This window comes from Crotalus tigris, unplaced genomic scaffold (assembly GCF_016545835.1).
Source record: "Crotalus tigris isolate CLP2741 ecotype Arizona unplaced genomic scaffold, ASM1654583v1 scf7180000024308.805542, whole genome shotgun sequence".
Classification (NCBI taxonomy): Eukaryota; Metazoa; Chordata; class Lepidosauria; order Squamata; family Viperidae; genus Crotalus; species Crotalus tigris.
In genome coordinates this window covers 564,766-582,500 of record NW_024100480.1, presented here as the reverse complement: position 1 = coordinate 582,500, position 17,735 = coordinate 564,766, and the positions used below count along the sequence as shown (strand labels likewise).

General features: G+C 46.1%; 1 protein-coding gene across 5 annotated transcripts in view; it reads right to left on the bottom strand.

The window, feature by feature from the left end:
* Positions 1 to 17,735, bottom strand: part of CHCHD3 (coiled-coil-helix-coiled-coil-helix domain containing 3) — a 162,184-nt gene that overhangs the window by 100,511 nt on the left and 43,938 nt on the right. For all 5 annotated transcript variants that reach the window (XM_039324747.1, XM_039324743.1, XM_039324746.1 and 2 more), the window contains exon 4: positions 7,159 to 7,303. In XM_039324747.1, the coding sequence (XP_039180681.1) occupies positions 7,159 to 7,303 (145 nt within the window). The remainder of the gene's footprint in view (positions 1 to 7,158; positions 7,304 to 17,735) is intronic.

Here is a 17,735-nt window from a genome sequence, read left to right as displayed (position 1 = left end):
GGGGTGGACAACCTTGGCTCTTTTATGACTGGTGGACTTCAACTCCCAGAATTCCTGAGCCAGCCATGCTGAGGGGAAAGGGAGAGGTTTCCAAGCTGAGCCAGGCTGGCTCAGGAATTCTGGAAGTTGAAGTCCACGAGTCTTAAATTTGCCAAGGTTGAGGAGCCCTGATATAGGGCAGGGGTGGGGAATCTTGGCTCTTTTATGACAGGTGGACTTCTACTCCCAGAATTCCTGAGCCAGCCATGCTGAGGGGAAAGGGAGAGGTTTCCAAGCTGAGCCAGGCTGGCTCAGGAATTCTGGGAGTTGAAGTCCACGAGTCATAAAAGAGCCAAGGATGCCCACTCCTGCGCCTAGATCAGGGTTCTTCAAACTTGGCAACTTTAAGACGTGTGGACTTCAACTCCCAGAATTCCTCAGCCAGCCAGGTGAGGGAATAGAAGGGGAACTAAGCTGGCAGGAACACCCTAGAATCAGAGGTGGGGAACGATGGCCCTTTTATGACTTGTGGACTTCAACTCCCAGAATTCCTGAGCCAGCCATGCTGAGGGGAAAGCAAGGGGTCTCCAAGCTGAGCCATGTTCTAAGCGGTGAGCCTCCTGGAGCAGGGGTAGGCAATCTTGGCTCTTTTATGATTTGTGGACTTCAACTCCCAGAATTCCTGAGCCAGCATGGGGGAACTATGGCCCCTTCATGATTGGTGGACTTCAACTCCCAGAATTCCTGAGCCAGCCTGGCTCAGCTTGGAAACCTCTCCCTTTCCCCTCAGCACGGCTGGCTCAGGAATTCTGGGAGTTGAGGTCCATGAGTCATAAAAGAGCCAAGGTTGCCTAACCCCACCCCAGCCAGCCAGGAATTCTGGGAGTTGAAGTCCACCAGTCATAAAAGAGCCAAGGTGGCCTACCCCCCTGGTCTAACCCAACAGGCAAATAAACGATCACGTCTATCTCTCTGCATTGTTGCATTGCAGAAGACAAATTTGATTCTATTTAAAGGTTTTTCGGTTGTGATTTTTCGGCTGTGCACGTACGGCGACCACGTCATTTAAAAGGACCAACCCCTGACAGCTTTTGGATCCAGAAACTGTCGCCAGCCCAAATTGGGAAGATTGACTGTCCCCAAAGGAATGAAAGATTTAAAGAGAGGTGAGTGGAATTAGAAGCACGCGGGTACCATGTCAAACAAATTATTGGCTTAATTCTGCTCGAGGTCCCAGACCTAAGTTTTAGGAATGAACACTACTAATTTCATGGATATTTTCGCTGCATTGCAAACTTATTCTGCTGTGCTGCTACGGGTATCTTCCCACTTGGCTAGGCCTCAAGTAAGTAATTCAGTTTTAGGCTACGTGGTTTTCCTTCAAATTATTTCAAACATCACCGAAAATGACTCCTTTTTTTCTTCTTCTTCTATTAAAATGACGAATGAGGTAAATGAGGTATGTAATAAAATACTGCAGGCTTGTAAACAAGGGGGGGGGGTGTTTCTTAAGAGACAAGCGGGCTACCTCGTTTAGCGCGCCCTCCCTGCGGCATTTTCTCAGCCAGCCCTTGTTAAATCACAGGAGAGGAAGAAAGAAACGGTAAAAAGCTAGAATAATAATAAAAAAAAAATCAGGCGTAATTTGCTTTGGAAGTAAAACAGAAGCCTCCTTGCAGTCGAAGATCAGCCAGTGACAAATGGAGCTGCTAACAAAATCCCGATGCGCAGCACAATAAACTATCAATTTAACAGACCTGATATCAACCTAAGCAAGTTGTGCTTCCTTTTTCTGGTTATTTGGCTCTAACTTTTCATAGAATACAGTACAGATAATTGAACAAACTGTGTTGCGTTACATTCTTGATTAAATTATCCTTCCACTGATATATAATTTTACGGTATTCTAAAAAAAAAAAACTGGTGTTATTAGCCATCAAACCTCAAAAAGACACTTTTCCTAAAAGGTTTCCACAATTTTAGCCTCTACTCTACTCTACTCTACTCTACTCTACTCTACTCTACTCTACTCTACTCTACTCTACTCTACTCTACTCTACTCTACTCTACTCTACTCCACTCCACTCCACTCCACTCCACTCCACTCCATATTTTCTATTCTATTCCATTCCATTCCATTCCATATTTTCTATTCTATTCTATTCTATTCTATTCTATTCTATTCTATTCTATTCTATTCTATTCTATTCTATTCTATTCATCAGTGGAACAGCCTGCCTCCAGAAGCAGTAAATGCTCCAACACTGGAAGTTTTTAGGAAGAGATTGGACAGCCATTTGTCCGAAATGGTGTAGGGTTTCCTGCCTGAGCAGGGGGTTGGACTAGATGACCTCCAAGGTCCCTTCCAACTTTACTACTATTACTATTACTCCATATTTTCTATTCTATTCTATTCTATTCTATTCTATTCTATTCTATTCTATTCCGTCCCATCCCATCCCATCCCATTCTATTCTATTCCCTATTCCATTCCTTATTCCATTCCTTATTCTATTCTATTTCATTCCATTCCATATTTTCTATTCTATTCTATTCTATTCTATTCTATTCCCTTCCATTCCATTCCATTCCACATGAACATTTGGGAATTTCACTTCAGCATGTTACTAAATTAACCATTGCAGTGATTCACTTAACGGTGGCAAGAAAGGGTCGTAAAACGGGGGCAAAACTCACTTCACAAACATCTCACTTAACAACAGAAATGTTATGGCTCAGCTGTAGTCGTTAAATCAAGGACTACTTGTATATCTCTTCGACTCTCCAACAGGAAATGAGGTTTTAACCTCAGCGGCAGCCCAATAAACCGGTTTTCTAAACATAACGTCTTAAAAGCAGCTCATCCTGCAGCGAAGGGTAAATGCCAGGCCATTATTAAGGAGATGGATATACGGCCACTTTTGTGTTACTTCAGTTGTCCATAGATTTACGTTTTAAATTCCAGATGCTCCGTAGTCCAGCCTGGCCCTCATCATTCGTCCACTGATGGATTGTCAATAAGTTATTGATAGCCATGTCACCACAACGAAAACTAATCCAGACGCTATAAATCTCAGCGGGTTCAAATGAAGTTTTCCAACATGATGCCTTTAATGAGAAATATTAAAGGCGGAGGCGGCGCATGTAGTCCTTGACTTACGACTGGTCCCATAGCGGCCATTCAAAGTTACCGTGGACATTCCCTAGAGGGATTTACAATTCAGTTGGGAGGTTACAAGGGCCGTGCCCACTGTGGTCACATGATCACATGTTGTGCACTTCTGTTGTGTGTTTTTCAGTGTCCATGATTTTTACAGGGTTTTTTGGGGGGGCGGGGGGCTGCCAAAAAAGCCAACACAGTGTTAGGCTGCATTAACAGACGGATAGAATCAAGATCAGGTGAAGTGTTAATACCACTTTACAAGGCCTTGGTAAGGCCACACTTGGAATGCTGCATCCAGTTTTGGTCACCACGATGTAAAAAAGATGTTGAGACTCTAAAAAGAGTACAGAGAAGAGCAACAAAGATGATCAGGGGAGTGGAGGCTGAAACATATAAGGAACGGTTGCTGGAATTGGGTATGTCTAGTTTAATGAAGAGAAGGAAGAGGGAGGACAGGATAGCAGTGTTCCAGTATCTCAGGGGCTGCCCCAAAGAAGAAGGAGTCAAGCTATTTTCCAAAGCGCCTGAAGGCAGGACAAGAAGCAACGGATGGAAACTAATCAAGGAGAGAAGCAACCTAGAACTAAGGAAAAACTTCCTGACAGTGAGAACAATTAACCAGTGGAACAACCTGCCTCCAGAAGCGGTGAATGCTCCAACACTGGAGGTTTTGAAGAAGAGACTGGACAGCTGTTTGCCTGGAATGGTATAGGGTTTCCTGCCTGAGCAGGGGGTTGGGTCTGTGGCAACTCACCATGGCCAACTCACTGCAGGACAACAAGCCACAGCCAACTTGCCACGTCCAATTCGACATGGCCGAATCGCTGCAAGACGTCACGGCCAACTTGCCACAGCCGATTCACTATGGCCAAATCACTGCGGGAGAACAGCGTGGGAGTCCCATTCCGTGGGAGGTTACAGAACTGAAAAGCCTGGAGGATTTTATGGCTGATATACCATGCTGTCGAATATTATAATAATAATACTAAAGTTGGAAAAGACCTTGGAGATCATCTAGTCCAACCCCTTGCTCAGGCAGGAAACCCTACACCATTTTGGACAAATGGCTGTCCAGTCTCTTCTTAAAAACTTACAATGTTGGAGCATTCACCACTTCTGGAGGCAGGTGGTTCCACTGGAGAACAGGAAGTTTCTCCTTAGTTCCAGGTTGCTTCTCTCCTTGGTGAGTTTCCATCCGTTGCTTCTTCTCCTGCCTTCAGGTGCTTTGGAGAATAGCTTGACTGCCTCTTCTTTGGGGCAGCCCCTGAGATATTGGAACACTGCTATTATGTCCCCCCCTCGTCCTTCTCTTCGTTAAACTAGACATACCCAATTCCAGCAACCGTTGGTCAAAATAGAAGGACTCCTCCTAAATTTCCTATTTTAAGGAATGAGGGCATGGCTTATTTCCTTTCATGCCTCCCCCCACACATTTTATGCTCTATCTTCTGAGTTATCAGCTCAAGGATAGGGAATATCATATTGCTGGTTTTCACGCAGCCCTCTTCCGCCTGTCTTTCATAGGTTGGCAAATTCCAGAAGATTGAAGCTATCCAGGGCCACAGTCGCACCCACGCTTCCTTGAGGGGTAAAATCAAATTGAGTTCATTTTGGCTGGGCCCACGGAGGAAGCCTTCCGTGGCGCCATTCATTTCCTGCCTCCTATCAACCGGCAGCGCCTTCCTAAACTGTGTCAAGCCTTGAAAAGGCTTGACATTTTGCCAACAATACCACACTTTCAAATGGAAAATTGCTACCTTCCATTTGAAGGGCCTCAAAGAACTGAAAAGTTAAATGCATGTTTCAGGAGCAGGAACGTGAAGGTATTGAACAAGGGGTGGGGGAGGGAAACCCATGAGAAAAAAAAAGTCTAGTGTTTCTCAACCTTGACAATTTTAAGGCATATGGACTTCAGCTCCCAGAATTCCACAGCCAGCATTGCTGGCTGTGGAGTTCTGGGAGTTGAAGTCCACATGCCTTAAAATTGTCAAGGTTGAGAAACACTGCTTTAAACCAAATTTGGAGGAAGGGAATCCCTGGGGTTCTATCCCCCCCCCCAAAAAAAGATATTGAGGTTATCTTTTAGTGAAATGGAGAAATGCAGAAGTCCTATTAGGGGGGGGGGAAACGTATGTACTTAATTTGGAATTAATGTCTTTAGTGTATTACCACTGACATCTGGAATTAATGTCTTTAGTGTATTACCACTGACATCTGTCAACGCTGCTCACGTCGGATGTTTTTGCATGGACAACAGATGGAAATGTAGCCATCTTCTACCTTTTGCTTTTAGAGTTAGATGAGGCTGGGAGGGGGGATGTGAAGGAGAGTGCAGCTAGACATAACAACACTAGACCTAGCGTGAGAAACAAGGTTATTGTAACCAGAGCTGATAAACCTAGCCTGAGAAACAAGGTTATTGTAACCAGAGCTGATAAGGAATTGGCGGGCTGGAGAAATGGAGAGGAAGCCTGTGTTTCAAGCAAATTGGGGAATGTGATTTATGACAGTTAATTGGAGGAGGGAATTGTGCTTTGATACTATGTGCTCAGGGGAGGGGAATCCAGTTTTTGGCTTCGATTATGCCGATATTATGCTACTCAAAATAAAGATTATTTAAGGTAAACAGTGCTTCAAGAAGTTCTTTTGAAAGGTTTCATCTGTCGGAACCATGACAACATCCTTAAATGATGATGGTGTGGGTAACAAAGAGTCCTTGACTTGTTAGGACCACCACTGGATTTCGGTTGCTAAACGTAGGCAGCTGTTAAGTGAGCTGTGCTGAATTTTACGACCTGTTTTTTTGTCAGGGTTGTTAAGTGAATCCCTACCATTAAATGAATCATGAGGTCATTAAGTGAACCTGGCTTGCCCCGTTCATTTTACTAGTCGGGAGCCATCTGGGAAGGTTGCAAATGGTGATCACAGGATTCCATGCATAACCGTCATAAATATCTGTGGGTTGGCAAGCCCCAAATTTCGATCACAGGATCGTGGGGGACGTTGTGACCGTCATAAGCGTGAGGAACGACTGAAAGTCCCTTTTTTTCCCCAGTGAATCACTGCAGTTGTTAATCTGGTAACACGGTCGCTAAGCGAAGGTCGCAAAAAGGGGATCACGTGACCCCAGGAGATTGCAACCGTCATAAATACATGCCAGTCATGACCGCGTGTCCAGTGGTGGGATTCAAATACCTGAACAACCGGTTCTATTATGTGATGAGGCCAGGGCTTCCGATGCCTAGAACGAACTTCCGGAAGTGGTATCCATGCACGTCCGATGAGCTATTCTAGGCCTGGGAGGCCTCCTCCAGGCCTCCAGTGCCTAGAACAGACTTCTGGAAGTGGTATCCATGTACTTCCAGTGGGCCGTTCTAGGCCTGGGAGGTCTCTTCCAGGCCTCCGATGCCTAGAACAGACTTCTGGAAGTGGTATCCATGTACTTCCTGTAGGCCATTCTAGGCCTGGGAGGCATCCTCCAGGCCTCCAATACCTAGAACAGACTTCTGGAAGTGGTATCCATGTACTTCCAGTGGGCCGTTCTAGGCCTGGGAGGTCTCTTCCAGGCCCCCAATGCCTAGAACAGACTTCTGGAAGTGGTATCCATGTACTTCCGGTGGGCCTTTCTAGGCCTGGGAGGTTTCTTCCAGGCCTCCGATGCCTAGAACAGACTTCTGGAAGTGGTATCCATGTACTTCCGGTGGGCCGTTCTAGGCCTGGGAGGCCTCCAAGGCCTAGACTGGACTTCCAGAAGCCAGCCGGTTCTCTGAATTCAGGTAAATTTAGCCACTGGTTCTCCCAAACCAGCTGAATCCCACACTGCACGTGACCTGGGGGATGCTTCCACGGTCTGAAGTGTGAAAAAAAAAGGTCATAAGTCACTTTTTTTCAGTGACCGTTGAAACTCTGACGGCCACTCAACGAATGATTGCTAAACCAAGGACTACGTGTATGGACAATCTGAGCATCTCAATTTTTTTGCAACCAGATGGTTGTGGGAACCACCATACACTTACCAACAGCTGCGATTTCATGCGTTCATCTTCGGCTGCAGATCTCTCGCGCAGAATGGCCCTAGCCAATTGCTCGCTGGACGCAACTCTTTCCCGGTCAAAGGCTTTGGTGATTTCCTCCTGGACGGACGTTTGGTTTTGCTTTAATCTGCAAAAGAGCCAAGACAGAGAATTGTACGGAATGGCGTCTAGTAACTGTTGGAAATGTAACCCAAAAACACTGGGCACATATTACCTACCATCTGCGGTGGACTTGCAAGAAAATTTAGGGTTAAAATACAAAAAAAAATGCTAGAGAAACGTATAGATTTTAAACCTGAACTTTTCTTATTAGGCATAGGAGCAGAAAAGTTCGATAAGCGAAGTGTATATCTTAACACTGCACGAGGGTTGTCTGTGCTCAGCGCTGGACGAAGGAAGAAACACCGTCGGATGAAGAGGTTAGTTAAGAAGACATTGGACTGTGATGACACGGGCAGACTTACGCCGAGGATCAAAAGAGGAAGAAGATACAAAATATTTTCAAACACGGAATTTATTTTACCAATGGCTGGAAAAACGGTGTAGAGACTAGGAGTAGAATTTGTTATTATTAAGCAAAACAAAAAAGTAACCCAGATAACACGATGTTTATCAAGCACTAATGAAATGTAACAATAGAAAACTAACTAAATGAATGAATGAATGAATGAATGAGCGAATGAACGAATGAATTGTACGGAACGGTTAAAGCACACGGTCTGCCTAAAAGGTCCAACAAAGAGGACCACAGAAACAAGCCAGAAATTTGTCAGAATTCATTTTAATCAAATCAGAATAGAGCTGGAAGGGACCCTGGAGGTCATCTAGTCCAACTCCCTGCTCAAGCAGGCAGCCCTATACCATTTCAGGCAAATGGCTATCCAGTCCTGTCTGTCTGTCTGCCTGCCTGCCTGCCTGCCTGCCTGCCTGCCTGCCTGCCTGCCTGCCTGCCTGCCTGCCTGCCTGCCTGCCTGCCTGCCTGCCTGCCTGCCTGCCTGCCTCCCTGCCTGCCTGCCTGCCTGCCTATCTATCTATCTATCTATCTATCTATCTATCTATCTATCTATCTATCTATCTATCTATCTATCTATCTATCTATCCCATCTCTCCTATCTGTCTATCTGTCTGTCTATCTATCTATCTATCTATCTATCTATCTATCTATCTATCTATCTATCTCTATCTCTTTATCTATCTTTCTCTCTCTCTCTCTCTCTCCATCTATCTATATCTACCTACCTACCTACCTAACCGGGGGGGGCATTATAGCAGTGTTCCAGTATCTCAGGGGCTGCCCCAAAGAAGAGGGAGTCAAGCTCTTCTCCAAAGCACCCAAAGGCAGGACAAGAAGCAACGGATGGAAACTCATCAAAGAGAGAAGCAACCTAGAACTAAAGAGAAACTTCCTAACAGTTAGAACAATTAACCAGTGGAACTACCTGCCTCCAAAAGCGGTGAATGCTCCGACATTGGAAATTTTTAAGAAGAGAATGGATGGCCATTTGTCTGAAATGGTATATCATCTCCTGTTTGAGCAGCGGGCTGGACTAGAGGACCTCCAAGATTTCAATTATTCTGTTATTTCAGACAGGGGGCTGCCCAGTCTTTTCTTGAAAACCTTCAGGGATGGAGCATCCACAACTTCTGGAGGCAAAGCTGTTCCACTGGTTGATTGTTCTCACAGTCAGGAAGTTTCTCCTTAGTTCCAGGTTGCTTCTCTCCTTGATTAGTGCCCATCCGTTGCTTCTTGTCCTGCCTTCAGGGGCTTTGGAGAAGAGCTTGACTGCCTCTTCTTTGGGACAGCCCCTGAGATATTGGAAGACTGCTCTCATGTCCCCCCTCGTCCTTCTCTTCATTAAACTAGACATCCCCAATTCCAGCAAATGTTCCTTATATGTTTTAGCCTCCAATTGTTGCCAGAACATCTGATCAAGAGGCAAAGCACAAGTGATAGAAACCCGGAGATAAAGCAAAACCTATGTATTTCCTGCAACTTTATAATAATAATAATAAGGATAAAGTTGGGAAGGGACCTTGGAAGTCATCTAGTCCAACCCCCTGCTCAGGCAGGAAACCCTATACCATTTCGGACAAATGGCTGTCCAGTCTCTTCTTAAAAACTTCCAGTATTGGAGCGTTTACCGCTTCTGGAGGCAGGTTGTTCCACTGGTTAATTGTTCTCACTGTCAGGAAGTTTCTCCTTAGTTGCTTCTCTCCTTGGTTAGTTTCCATCCGTTGCTTCTTGTCCTGCCTTCAGGCGCTTTGGAGAATAGCTTGACTCCCTCTTCTTTGGGGCAGCCCCTGAGATACTGAAAAAACATGCTATCATGTCCCCCCCCCCCCCTATTTCTTCTTTTCTCTAGGCTGGCCATACTCCAATCCTGCCACCCTTCTTTGTATGTTTTAGTCTCCAGGCCTTGGATCATCTTAGCTGCTCTTCTCTGCACTTTTTCCAAAGTTTTGTTCCGAATTTCAATGAAAGCAACACTCTGAGACACGGTCGAACATTCCTCGCAGCTTGTGCCTACTGATAATGCCATCATGCAGCCAGGAGCTGTGGTCGAGACGTATAATTGTGGGTTTTTAAACGGCAAGAGCACTTCTAAGCATGAATGCCAGCCTTTATTGCATGCATAAAGCTTCAACTCTGGCAAGTAATGTGATTTCAACTTATCAGCACAGCACGCAGATATAATATCATTATGATTATAAAAAAATCCCATTTCCCAGAAAGATTAAATGCATTATTAATATTTCTTGGGTAGCACATAGCGTGTAATCTAAGCATAGAGCTATCCTTATTCCTGGCCGCTCTTCTTCAAAATAAAGTGATTTATATGTCATATTTATCAACAAAGGTTTTCACTCACACATAACTTTATGCAAGGGTTACTGCTCGATTATCATCAGAAGCCTCTCCTGACAGACACACAAAAGAGACAGGAATCAAAACTGGCCAATCCAGAGCCTGGGCATGAATCGATCAATACCTCAACACAAAGTTCCTGCAATGTTTTTATTTTTTATTTGTACGCCTCGTTTTAATAAACAACTCAAGGTGGTGAACATGTACAACATCTCCCTCCTCTTTTGCTGACAACAACAACCTGGGAGGGAGGGAGGGAAGGAGGGAGGGAGAAAAGGAAGGAAGGAAGGAAGGAAGAAAGGAAGGAAGGAAGGAAGGAAGGAAGGAAGGAAGGAAGGAAGGAAGGAAGGAAGGAAGGAAGGAAGGAAGGAAAATGAGAAGAGAATGAAGGAAGGAAGGAGAATGAGAGGAAGGAAGGAAGGAAGGAAGGAAGGAGGATGAGAAGAGAAGGAAGGAAGGAGAATGAAAAGAAGGAAGGAGGAAGAAAGGAAGGAAGGAGAGTGAGAAGAGGGAAGAAGAAAAGGAAGGAAGGAAGGAGGAAGGAAGGAAGGAAGGAAGGAAGGAAGGAAAATGAGAAGAAAGGGAAGGAAGGAGAATGAGAAGAAAGGAGATGAGAAGAAAGGAAGGAAGAAAAGGAGAATGAGAAGGAAGGAAGGAAGGAAGGAAGGGAATGGGAAGGAAGGAAGGAAGGAAGGAGGGAGGGAGGGAGGGAGGGAGGGAGGAAGGAAGGAAGGAGGAGAATAGGAAGGAAGGAAGGAAGGAAGGAGAATAGGAAGGAAGGAAGGAAGGAAGGAAGGAAGGAGGAGAATAGGAAGGAAGGAAGGAAGGAAGGAAGGAAGGAAGGAAGGAAGGAAGGAAGGAAGGAAGGAGAATAGGAAGGAAGGAAGGAGAATAAGAAGGAAGGAAGGAAGGAAGGAAGGAAGGAAGGAAGGAAGGAAGGAAGGAAGGAAGGAAGGAAGGAAGGAAGGAAGGAAGGAAGATGCACACTGGTCAGCCTGTCTCGTGGCCCAGCGGCCGGCCAGCCAGCAGCCCACAGCCCACTACCGGGCCGCAGCCCACAGGTTGGGGACCCCTGATCTAGATAATAATATTAGGGCCTTCAGATATTTGGCTGTGTAGAGGAAAACCTGCTCCAATAACTGTATCGCCGCCTGCCTTGTACTAACTATTTAATTCACAAAAGGTTGAATATTGGACTCGCACACAGCATCTGCCAAAAACTGCCAAAAGAACCAAAAATCTTCTTTTTTAAAAAAAAAAAAAACCACCCCTACCATTCTAACGCTCCACATTTTTGTACAAGGAAGAAAGTGCGTATTAAATAATAAAATACGCCAGCTTTATGTATGTTCTCACACTGAGCACAAAGTCAACATCTGAAAATACGCCCGCCGGTGAAAGGCGATCAAACAGACCCTCTTCAAACAAGGTCTGGAAACCGCGGCAGAGATTAAGGTTTCAAAGACTCCTGCCTTGTGTACATTGCCAAGATATTTTCAGAGAAAAATCCTTACAGCCGGGGTCACTTTGCCAATATTCCCCACCCGGAACCCCTTTCTATTACAGAGGATTATCCTGCTCCCTACGGAAATAGTGAAGAGATGGGGAAGGAAGAAAAACTGGCAATAACAAGCCGAATTAACCTCCGTCAATCAGAATCAAGCTGGAAGGGATCTTGGAGGTCTTCCAGTCCAGCCCCCTGCTCAAGCAGGAGATCTTAGACTATATCAATCAATCAATCAAAATAGAGGTGGAAGTGACCTTGGAGGTCTTCCGGTCCAACGTCCTGTTCAAGCAGGAAACCCTAGACCAGTGTTTCTCAACCTTGACCATTTTAAGGCATGTGGACTTCAACTCCCAGAATTCCACAGCCAGCAATGCTGGCTGTGGAATTCTGGGAGTTGAAGTCCACATGCCTTAAAATGGTCAAGGTTGAGAAACACTGCCCTAGAGCATTTTAATCAATCAATCAATCAATCAATCAATGAGAATAGAGCTGGAAGGGACCTTGGAGGTCTCAAGCAGGAGACCAGCGGTTCTCCACCTGTGGGTCGGGACCCCATTTGGGGTCGAACGACCATTTCACGGGGGTCGCCAAACAACGCAGTCCGCCATTTTTTTCCCCTTTTCCTTAGCTGTGCTACTCCCTTTTATTCTATTGGCTTTTGAAAGCCAATAGAATCGACTCTCTTGAATAGAGTCTAATTCTATTGGCTTTCCAAAGCCAATGGGAATTGTCCAGGCTGTCTCTGCCCTGCTGAGCCCGCCAAAAGTCCCACTCTGCAAACGGCGCTGCACCAGTTGAGTAGTCCTCGACTTATGACCGGTTGAGTAGTTCTCGACTTACGACCAGTTGGGGGTCGCGGCATTAAAAAGGTTGAGAACCACTGCCCTAGACTAGCCAGACGTAGTTCCTGCCACCATTCTTCATGTGTTTTAGTCTCCAGGTCCTTTAATCCTCTTAGCTGCTCTGCTTTGTACTTGATTTCCAGAGTCTCAACATCTTTTTTTAATCATATGGTGACCCAAACTGGATGGAGTATTCTAGGCGTGGCCTTACTACCACATGGAAGGAAGCCTCTGTGCTCCATAGACAGACCACCTTCTGGAATGCAAAGCAAAGGGGGAGTTTTTAACCGAGTTTATTAAGCAGCTGCTTCATGGCAAAATGTTCCCCAGATTCAGCAGATTATTCCCATCAAATCAACTTCACTACCCAATCAAGGAGGCGGAAAGAGAGAAAGACCAACACGTTTTTCACTGCAGAAGGCTTGTTTGAAAATGAGCCTCATTCAAGAGTTCATAAGAGCATTTCTCCTTACTAGCACTGATGAGGTTACCTGGTTAGGGTCATGAAACGTGTTCTGCAAGAAAACAAGGAAGTTCGGAGAGCGCCAAGGGCACCAGTCCTTCTCCACAAACCCCCACTCCCTTCCAGCACTGATGATGTTACCTAGATGGGTCATGAAACGTCTGCAAGGAAACCACCAAGCTCAGAGAGCACCAAGGACCCCACAGGCCTTCCTCCTCCTCCTCCTCCTCCTCTTCCTCTCCAGAAACCCCACTCCCTTCTAGCACTGATGATGTTGCCTAGTTGGGTCATGAAACGTCTGCAAGAAAACCACCAAGCTCAGAGAGCACCAAGGATCCCACAATCCATCTCCTCCTCCTCTTCCTCCTCTTCCTCCTCTCCGCAAACCCCACTCCCTTCTAGCACTGATGATGTTACCTAGATGGGTCATGAAACGTCTGCAAGAAAACCATCCAGCTCAGAGAGCACCAAGGACCCCACAATCCATCTCCTCCTTCTCTCCTCATCCTCCTCCTCTTCCTCCTCCTCAACCCACTCCCTTCTAGCATGATGATGTTACCTAGATGGGTCATGAAACGTCTGCAAGAAAACCACCAAGCTCAAAGAGCACCAAGGACCACACAGGCCTCCCCTCCCCTCCCCCTCCTCCTCCTCCTCCTGCTCCCTGGAACCCCATCCTTTCTAGTACTGATGATGTTGCCTAGATGGGTCATGAAACGTCTGCAAGAAAACCACCAAGCTCAGAGAGCACCAAGGACCCCTCAACAGCATTTCTTTTTTCTTTGGTCGGCTTCTCAGAATGAACCTTTTTCAAGCTCCATCTGACATGGTCTCTTGCTTCAGGAGTTGGACCGGCCCACGTGGGGACAAGGCCAGGAGAATTTTGTTGACCAAAGGGTTGTGCACAAAAGCCGACAAACGCACTCTCAATTCGCCGGGGCTTCAGTGCAAGAGCAGGACCCGTTCCGAAGGCAGACTTCGCTTATTTGCATTAGGTAACTGTAGGGTTTGACGGAGTTTAATGAAACTAACACAAGTCAACACTGCTCCAGGATATCAAACACCTGCGTGCATCAATTTAGAGCGCTTTTTCTCCGCCGGGGCATTTGATTGGCATTTAGTATGCGCTGCTCAAAAGCCTACAATTTCTAAATCTACAGCAAGGAACTTTACTGAACGCATTAACGCCCAAAAAAATAAAAATAAATAGACACCTCAGGATTGTATGCAGGCACACAAATCCACAACAAGCCCTTTCATTTCAAGGTAATACCTCAATTGGGATTCAAATGCGTACCCAAACACAAAGACACACACACCAACACACGGGCAAGTGATGTATATTTTGCCTATACAGGTAGTCCTGGACTTACGACCACAATTGACACCAAAATTAATGATGCTCAGAGAAGCATCGGTTAAGGTTCTGTCCTTCAGTCCACCTCTGTTGTTCTGTATAACAGGGGTCTTCAAACTGGGCCCTTTTATGACTTGTGGATTTCAACCCCCAGAATTCCTCAGCCAGCCTCCATTTTGTTTGTTAGATTTAAGACAGGGGTCTTCCGACTTGGCCCTTTGATGACTTGTGGACTTCAACTCCCAGAATTCCTCAGCCATGTGTGCCTGGCTGACAAATTCTGGGAGTTGAAGTCCACAAGTCATCAAAGGGCCAAGTTTGAAGACCCCTGGCTTATATGGTCCATGCTGGCTGGGGAATTCTGGGAGTTGAAGTCCACAAGTCATCAAAGGGCCACGTTTGAAGACCCCTGGCTTATATGGTCCATGCTGGCTGAGGAATTCTGGGAGTTGAAGTCCACAAGTCATAAAAGGGCCACATTTGAAGACCCTTGGCTTATATGGTCCATGCTGGCTGGGGGATTCTGGGAGCTGAAGTCCACAAGTCATAAAAGGGCCACGTTTGAAGACCCCTGGCTTATATAGTCCATGCTGGCTGGGGGATTCTGGGAGTTGAAGTCCACAAGTCTTCACGTTGGCAATTTTGGAGATCACTGATCTGAACCCCCACTGGACCCTGGGGCCTCCCTGGGCTGAGAATCTAAAGCAGGGTCAGTCTGGCTAATATTACCGACAGAGATGTACAAAGTCCCCATTTAATTTAGAAAAATGCTACGCTTGGCTTATGGAAATATTTTTCATTCTGCTAAGATGGGAAGACGCCTCTATTGTTTTCCCTTCCTCGACTCAAACAGCTTGACGCAAGGCGCTACCTGCTGGCATTATTATTGTGAAATCCACCTATCTGTGCTACGCCGCCGTATATAAACACCGATATGTAGGGCAATTTTCAATTTCCAGGTCCCGCAACCTCTGCTGGCATTGAAAGTCTCAACGGCAGGAGTTCGCCTCAACGGCAGGAGTTCGCACAACGGCAAAAAAGACACACGCCAAGCCAGCAAAATATCCATGCGTAAGGCAGGGTCATTCATAGCAAAAAAAAAAGGGGGGGGGAAATAAAATACACCAGGTGGGAAAAGCTCTTTTGCACAGCACGAGAGTTCAGCGCATTGCCGTGTTCATAACCCACAAGGCCACTTTGCCTCCAAATGCCTGGACCAAATCAGCTGGCAGAAATTGCCGAGAGAAATTAGCTTTTTTCTTTCCCGTAGACCTTTGTAATAAAACAGAGATACTGGCTAGAGGAGTGGGGGGGGGGGACTAGGACAGTTCGTCGTAGCCAATTTGCCACAGCCAGTCGCGTCGCTGCGGGACAAGAGTCGCACTAATATGGAAGAAACGAATCATTAAAAAAAGGATGCCAAAGGAAGGACAAAAAAAAAATAATTAAATGTGAATGATAAAAAAAATGGTCACAGGCACATTTGAAATAATTCAATCGAATGGCTGACTTATCTGGCAACGAGTTGGCCATGGCCACTTGGATGCGACGAGTTGGCTACCCTTACAAGCTGGGGAGATTGGGAGGTGCAGGAGTCATTTGAAGACCATCCCAAAACCTAGAGAGCTACAGGACTACCTACTCACAATCTCTCTCTCTCTCTCTTTCTGCCTATCCAATTAGATCAGGTAACGTGGATCCCCTCCAGTCTAGTCCTTTGGTTCATGTTATACAGCAGAGGTCTTCAAACGTGGTCCTTTGATGACTTGTGGACTTCAACTCCCAGAATCCCCCAGACAGCATGGACCATATAAGCCAAGGGTCTTCAAACGTGGCCCTTTGATGACTTGTGGACTTCAACTCCCAGAATTCCTCAGCCAGCATGGGCCATATAAGCCAGGGGTCTTCAAACTTGGCCCTTTGATGACTTGTGGGCTTCAACTCCCAGAATTCCTCAGCCAGCATGGGCCATATAAGCCAGGGGTCTTCAAACGTGGCCCTTTGATGACTTGTGGACTTCAACTCCCAGAATCCCCCAGACAGCATGGACCATATAAGGGTCTTCAAACTTGGCCCTTTTATGACTTGTGGACTTCAACTCCCAAAATTCCTCAGCCAGCCATGCTGAGGGGAAAGGAAGAGATTTCCAAGTTGAGCTATGCTGGCTCAGGAATTCTGGGAGTTGAAGTCCACCAGTCATAAAAGAGCCAAGGTTGCCTACCCCTGTCCTAAGTCCTCCTGTTCTAAGCAGTGAGCCTCCTAGACCAGGGGTAGGCAACCTTGGCTCTTTTATGACTGGTGGATTTCAACTCCCAGAATTCCTGAGCCAGCATGGCTCAGCTTGGAAACCTCTCCCTTTCCCCTCAGCACGGCTGGCTCAGGAATTCTGGGAGTTGAAGTCCACCAGTCATAAAAGAGCCAAAGTTGCCTACCCCTGGTTTAGATGATGCGGGTTTAGTTCTTAGGTTGCTATCTCGCCAATTCTTCAGGAGTGGCTGAGGAATTCTGGGAGCTGAAGTCCACGGGTCTTCAAGTTGTCAAGGTTGGACACCCCGACTTAGACTCTTAAGTTAACTGAAATGTAAAATTGCCTCGAGAGCTTTAGCAGAATGGTGATGGATATTGGTAGTCCTTGACTTACGAGCCCCAAATTTACTTCGTTAAGGGAGTCATTTGTAAAGTGAGTTTTGCCCCTTTTTACGACCTTTCTAGCCACAGTTGTTAAGTGAATCACTGCAGTTGTTAAGTTACTAAACTGGTCGTTAAGCAAAATCTGGCTTCCCCCGTTGACTTTGCTCGTCAGGTCGCAAGAGCTGAGCACATGACCCCGGGATGCTACAACTGTCATAAGTACATGCCAGTTGCCAAGCCTCTGGATTTTGATCACGTGACCCTGAGGATGCTGCAACGGTCGTGAGTGTGAAAAAGGGTCATGCCGTTGTGACTTTGAACAGTCACTAAAAGAGCTGCTGTAACCCAAGAACTACCTGTAAATGTGACAAAGAGGGTAGGAAGGCCCATCGGTCCGTTGAACGCAACGCAGCTCACATTTTTCATCTGCGCAACGAGCCAAACGCAACAGCATCCCCAGAAATGGCATCGGTAGCCAGTCCAGTCATTACTCAAAGTTATTTACTGCTGTAATATGTTCGCCGCACGAACAGAACATGGATTTAACATAGATCTACCTGTTTTGACAAGCAAGAACCGATCAGGGAGAGAACAAGTCCCAGAAGAGCTAGGTATTAAATTTTGTCAACAAGGGTGTCTGGGAAGTTGCAGCTCTTGATGATATAAGGCTCTCTGGGGTCACACAACAGATTAGTACCCCGCTGAGTTTTCACGTAAAAAGGTATGACGCTCCTCCTGATTAAGTGGGAGATCAAACTCTCTTTATGTTTGGCAATGATGTGCAGCAGATGTTTCGGTGTTCGTGAATGCTCATCCCATCTGGCCTGCTATTGTCTTCTGAAAGGGCTTCTCACGCAGATCTGCGGTGAGGATAGCTGTCGTGGAAAAGCAGG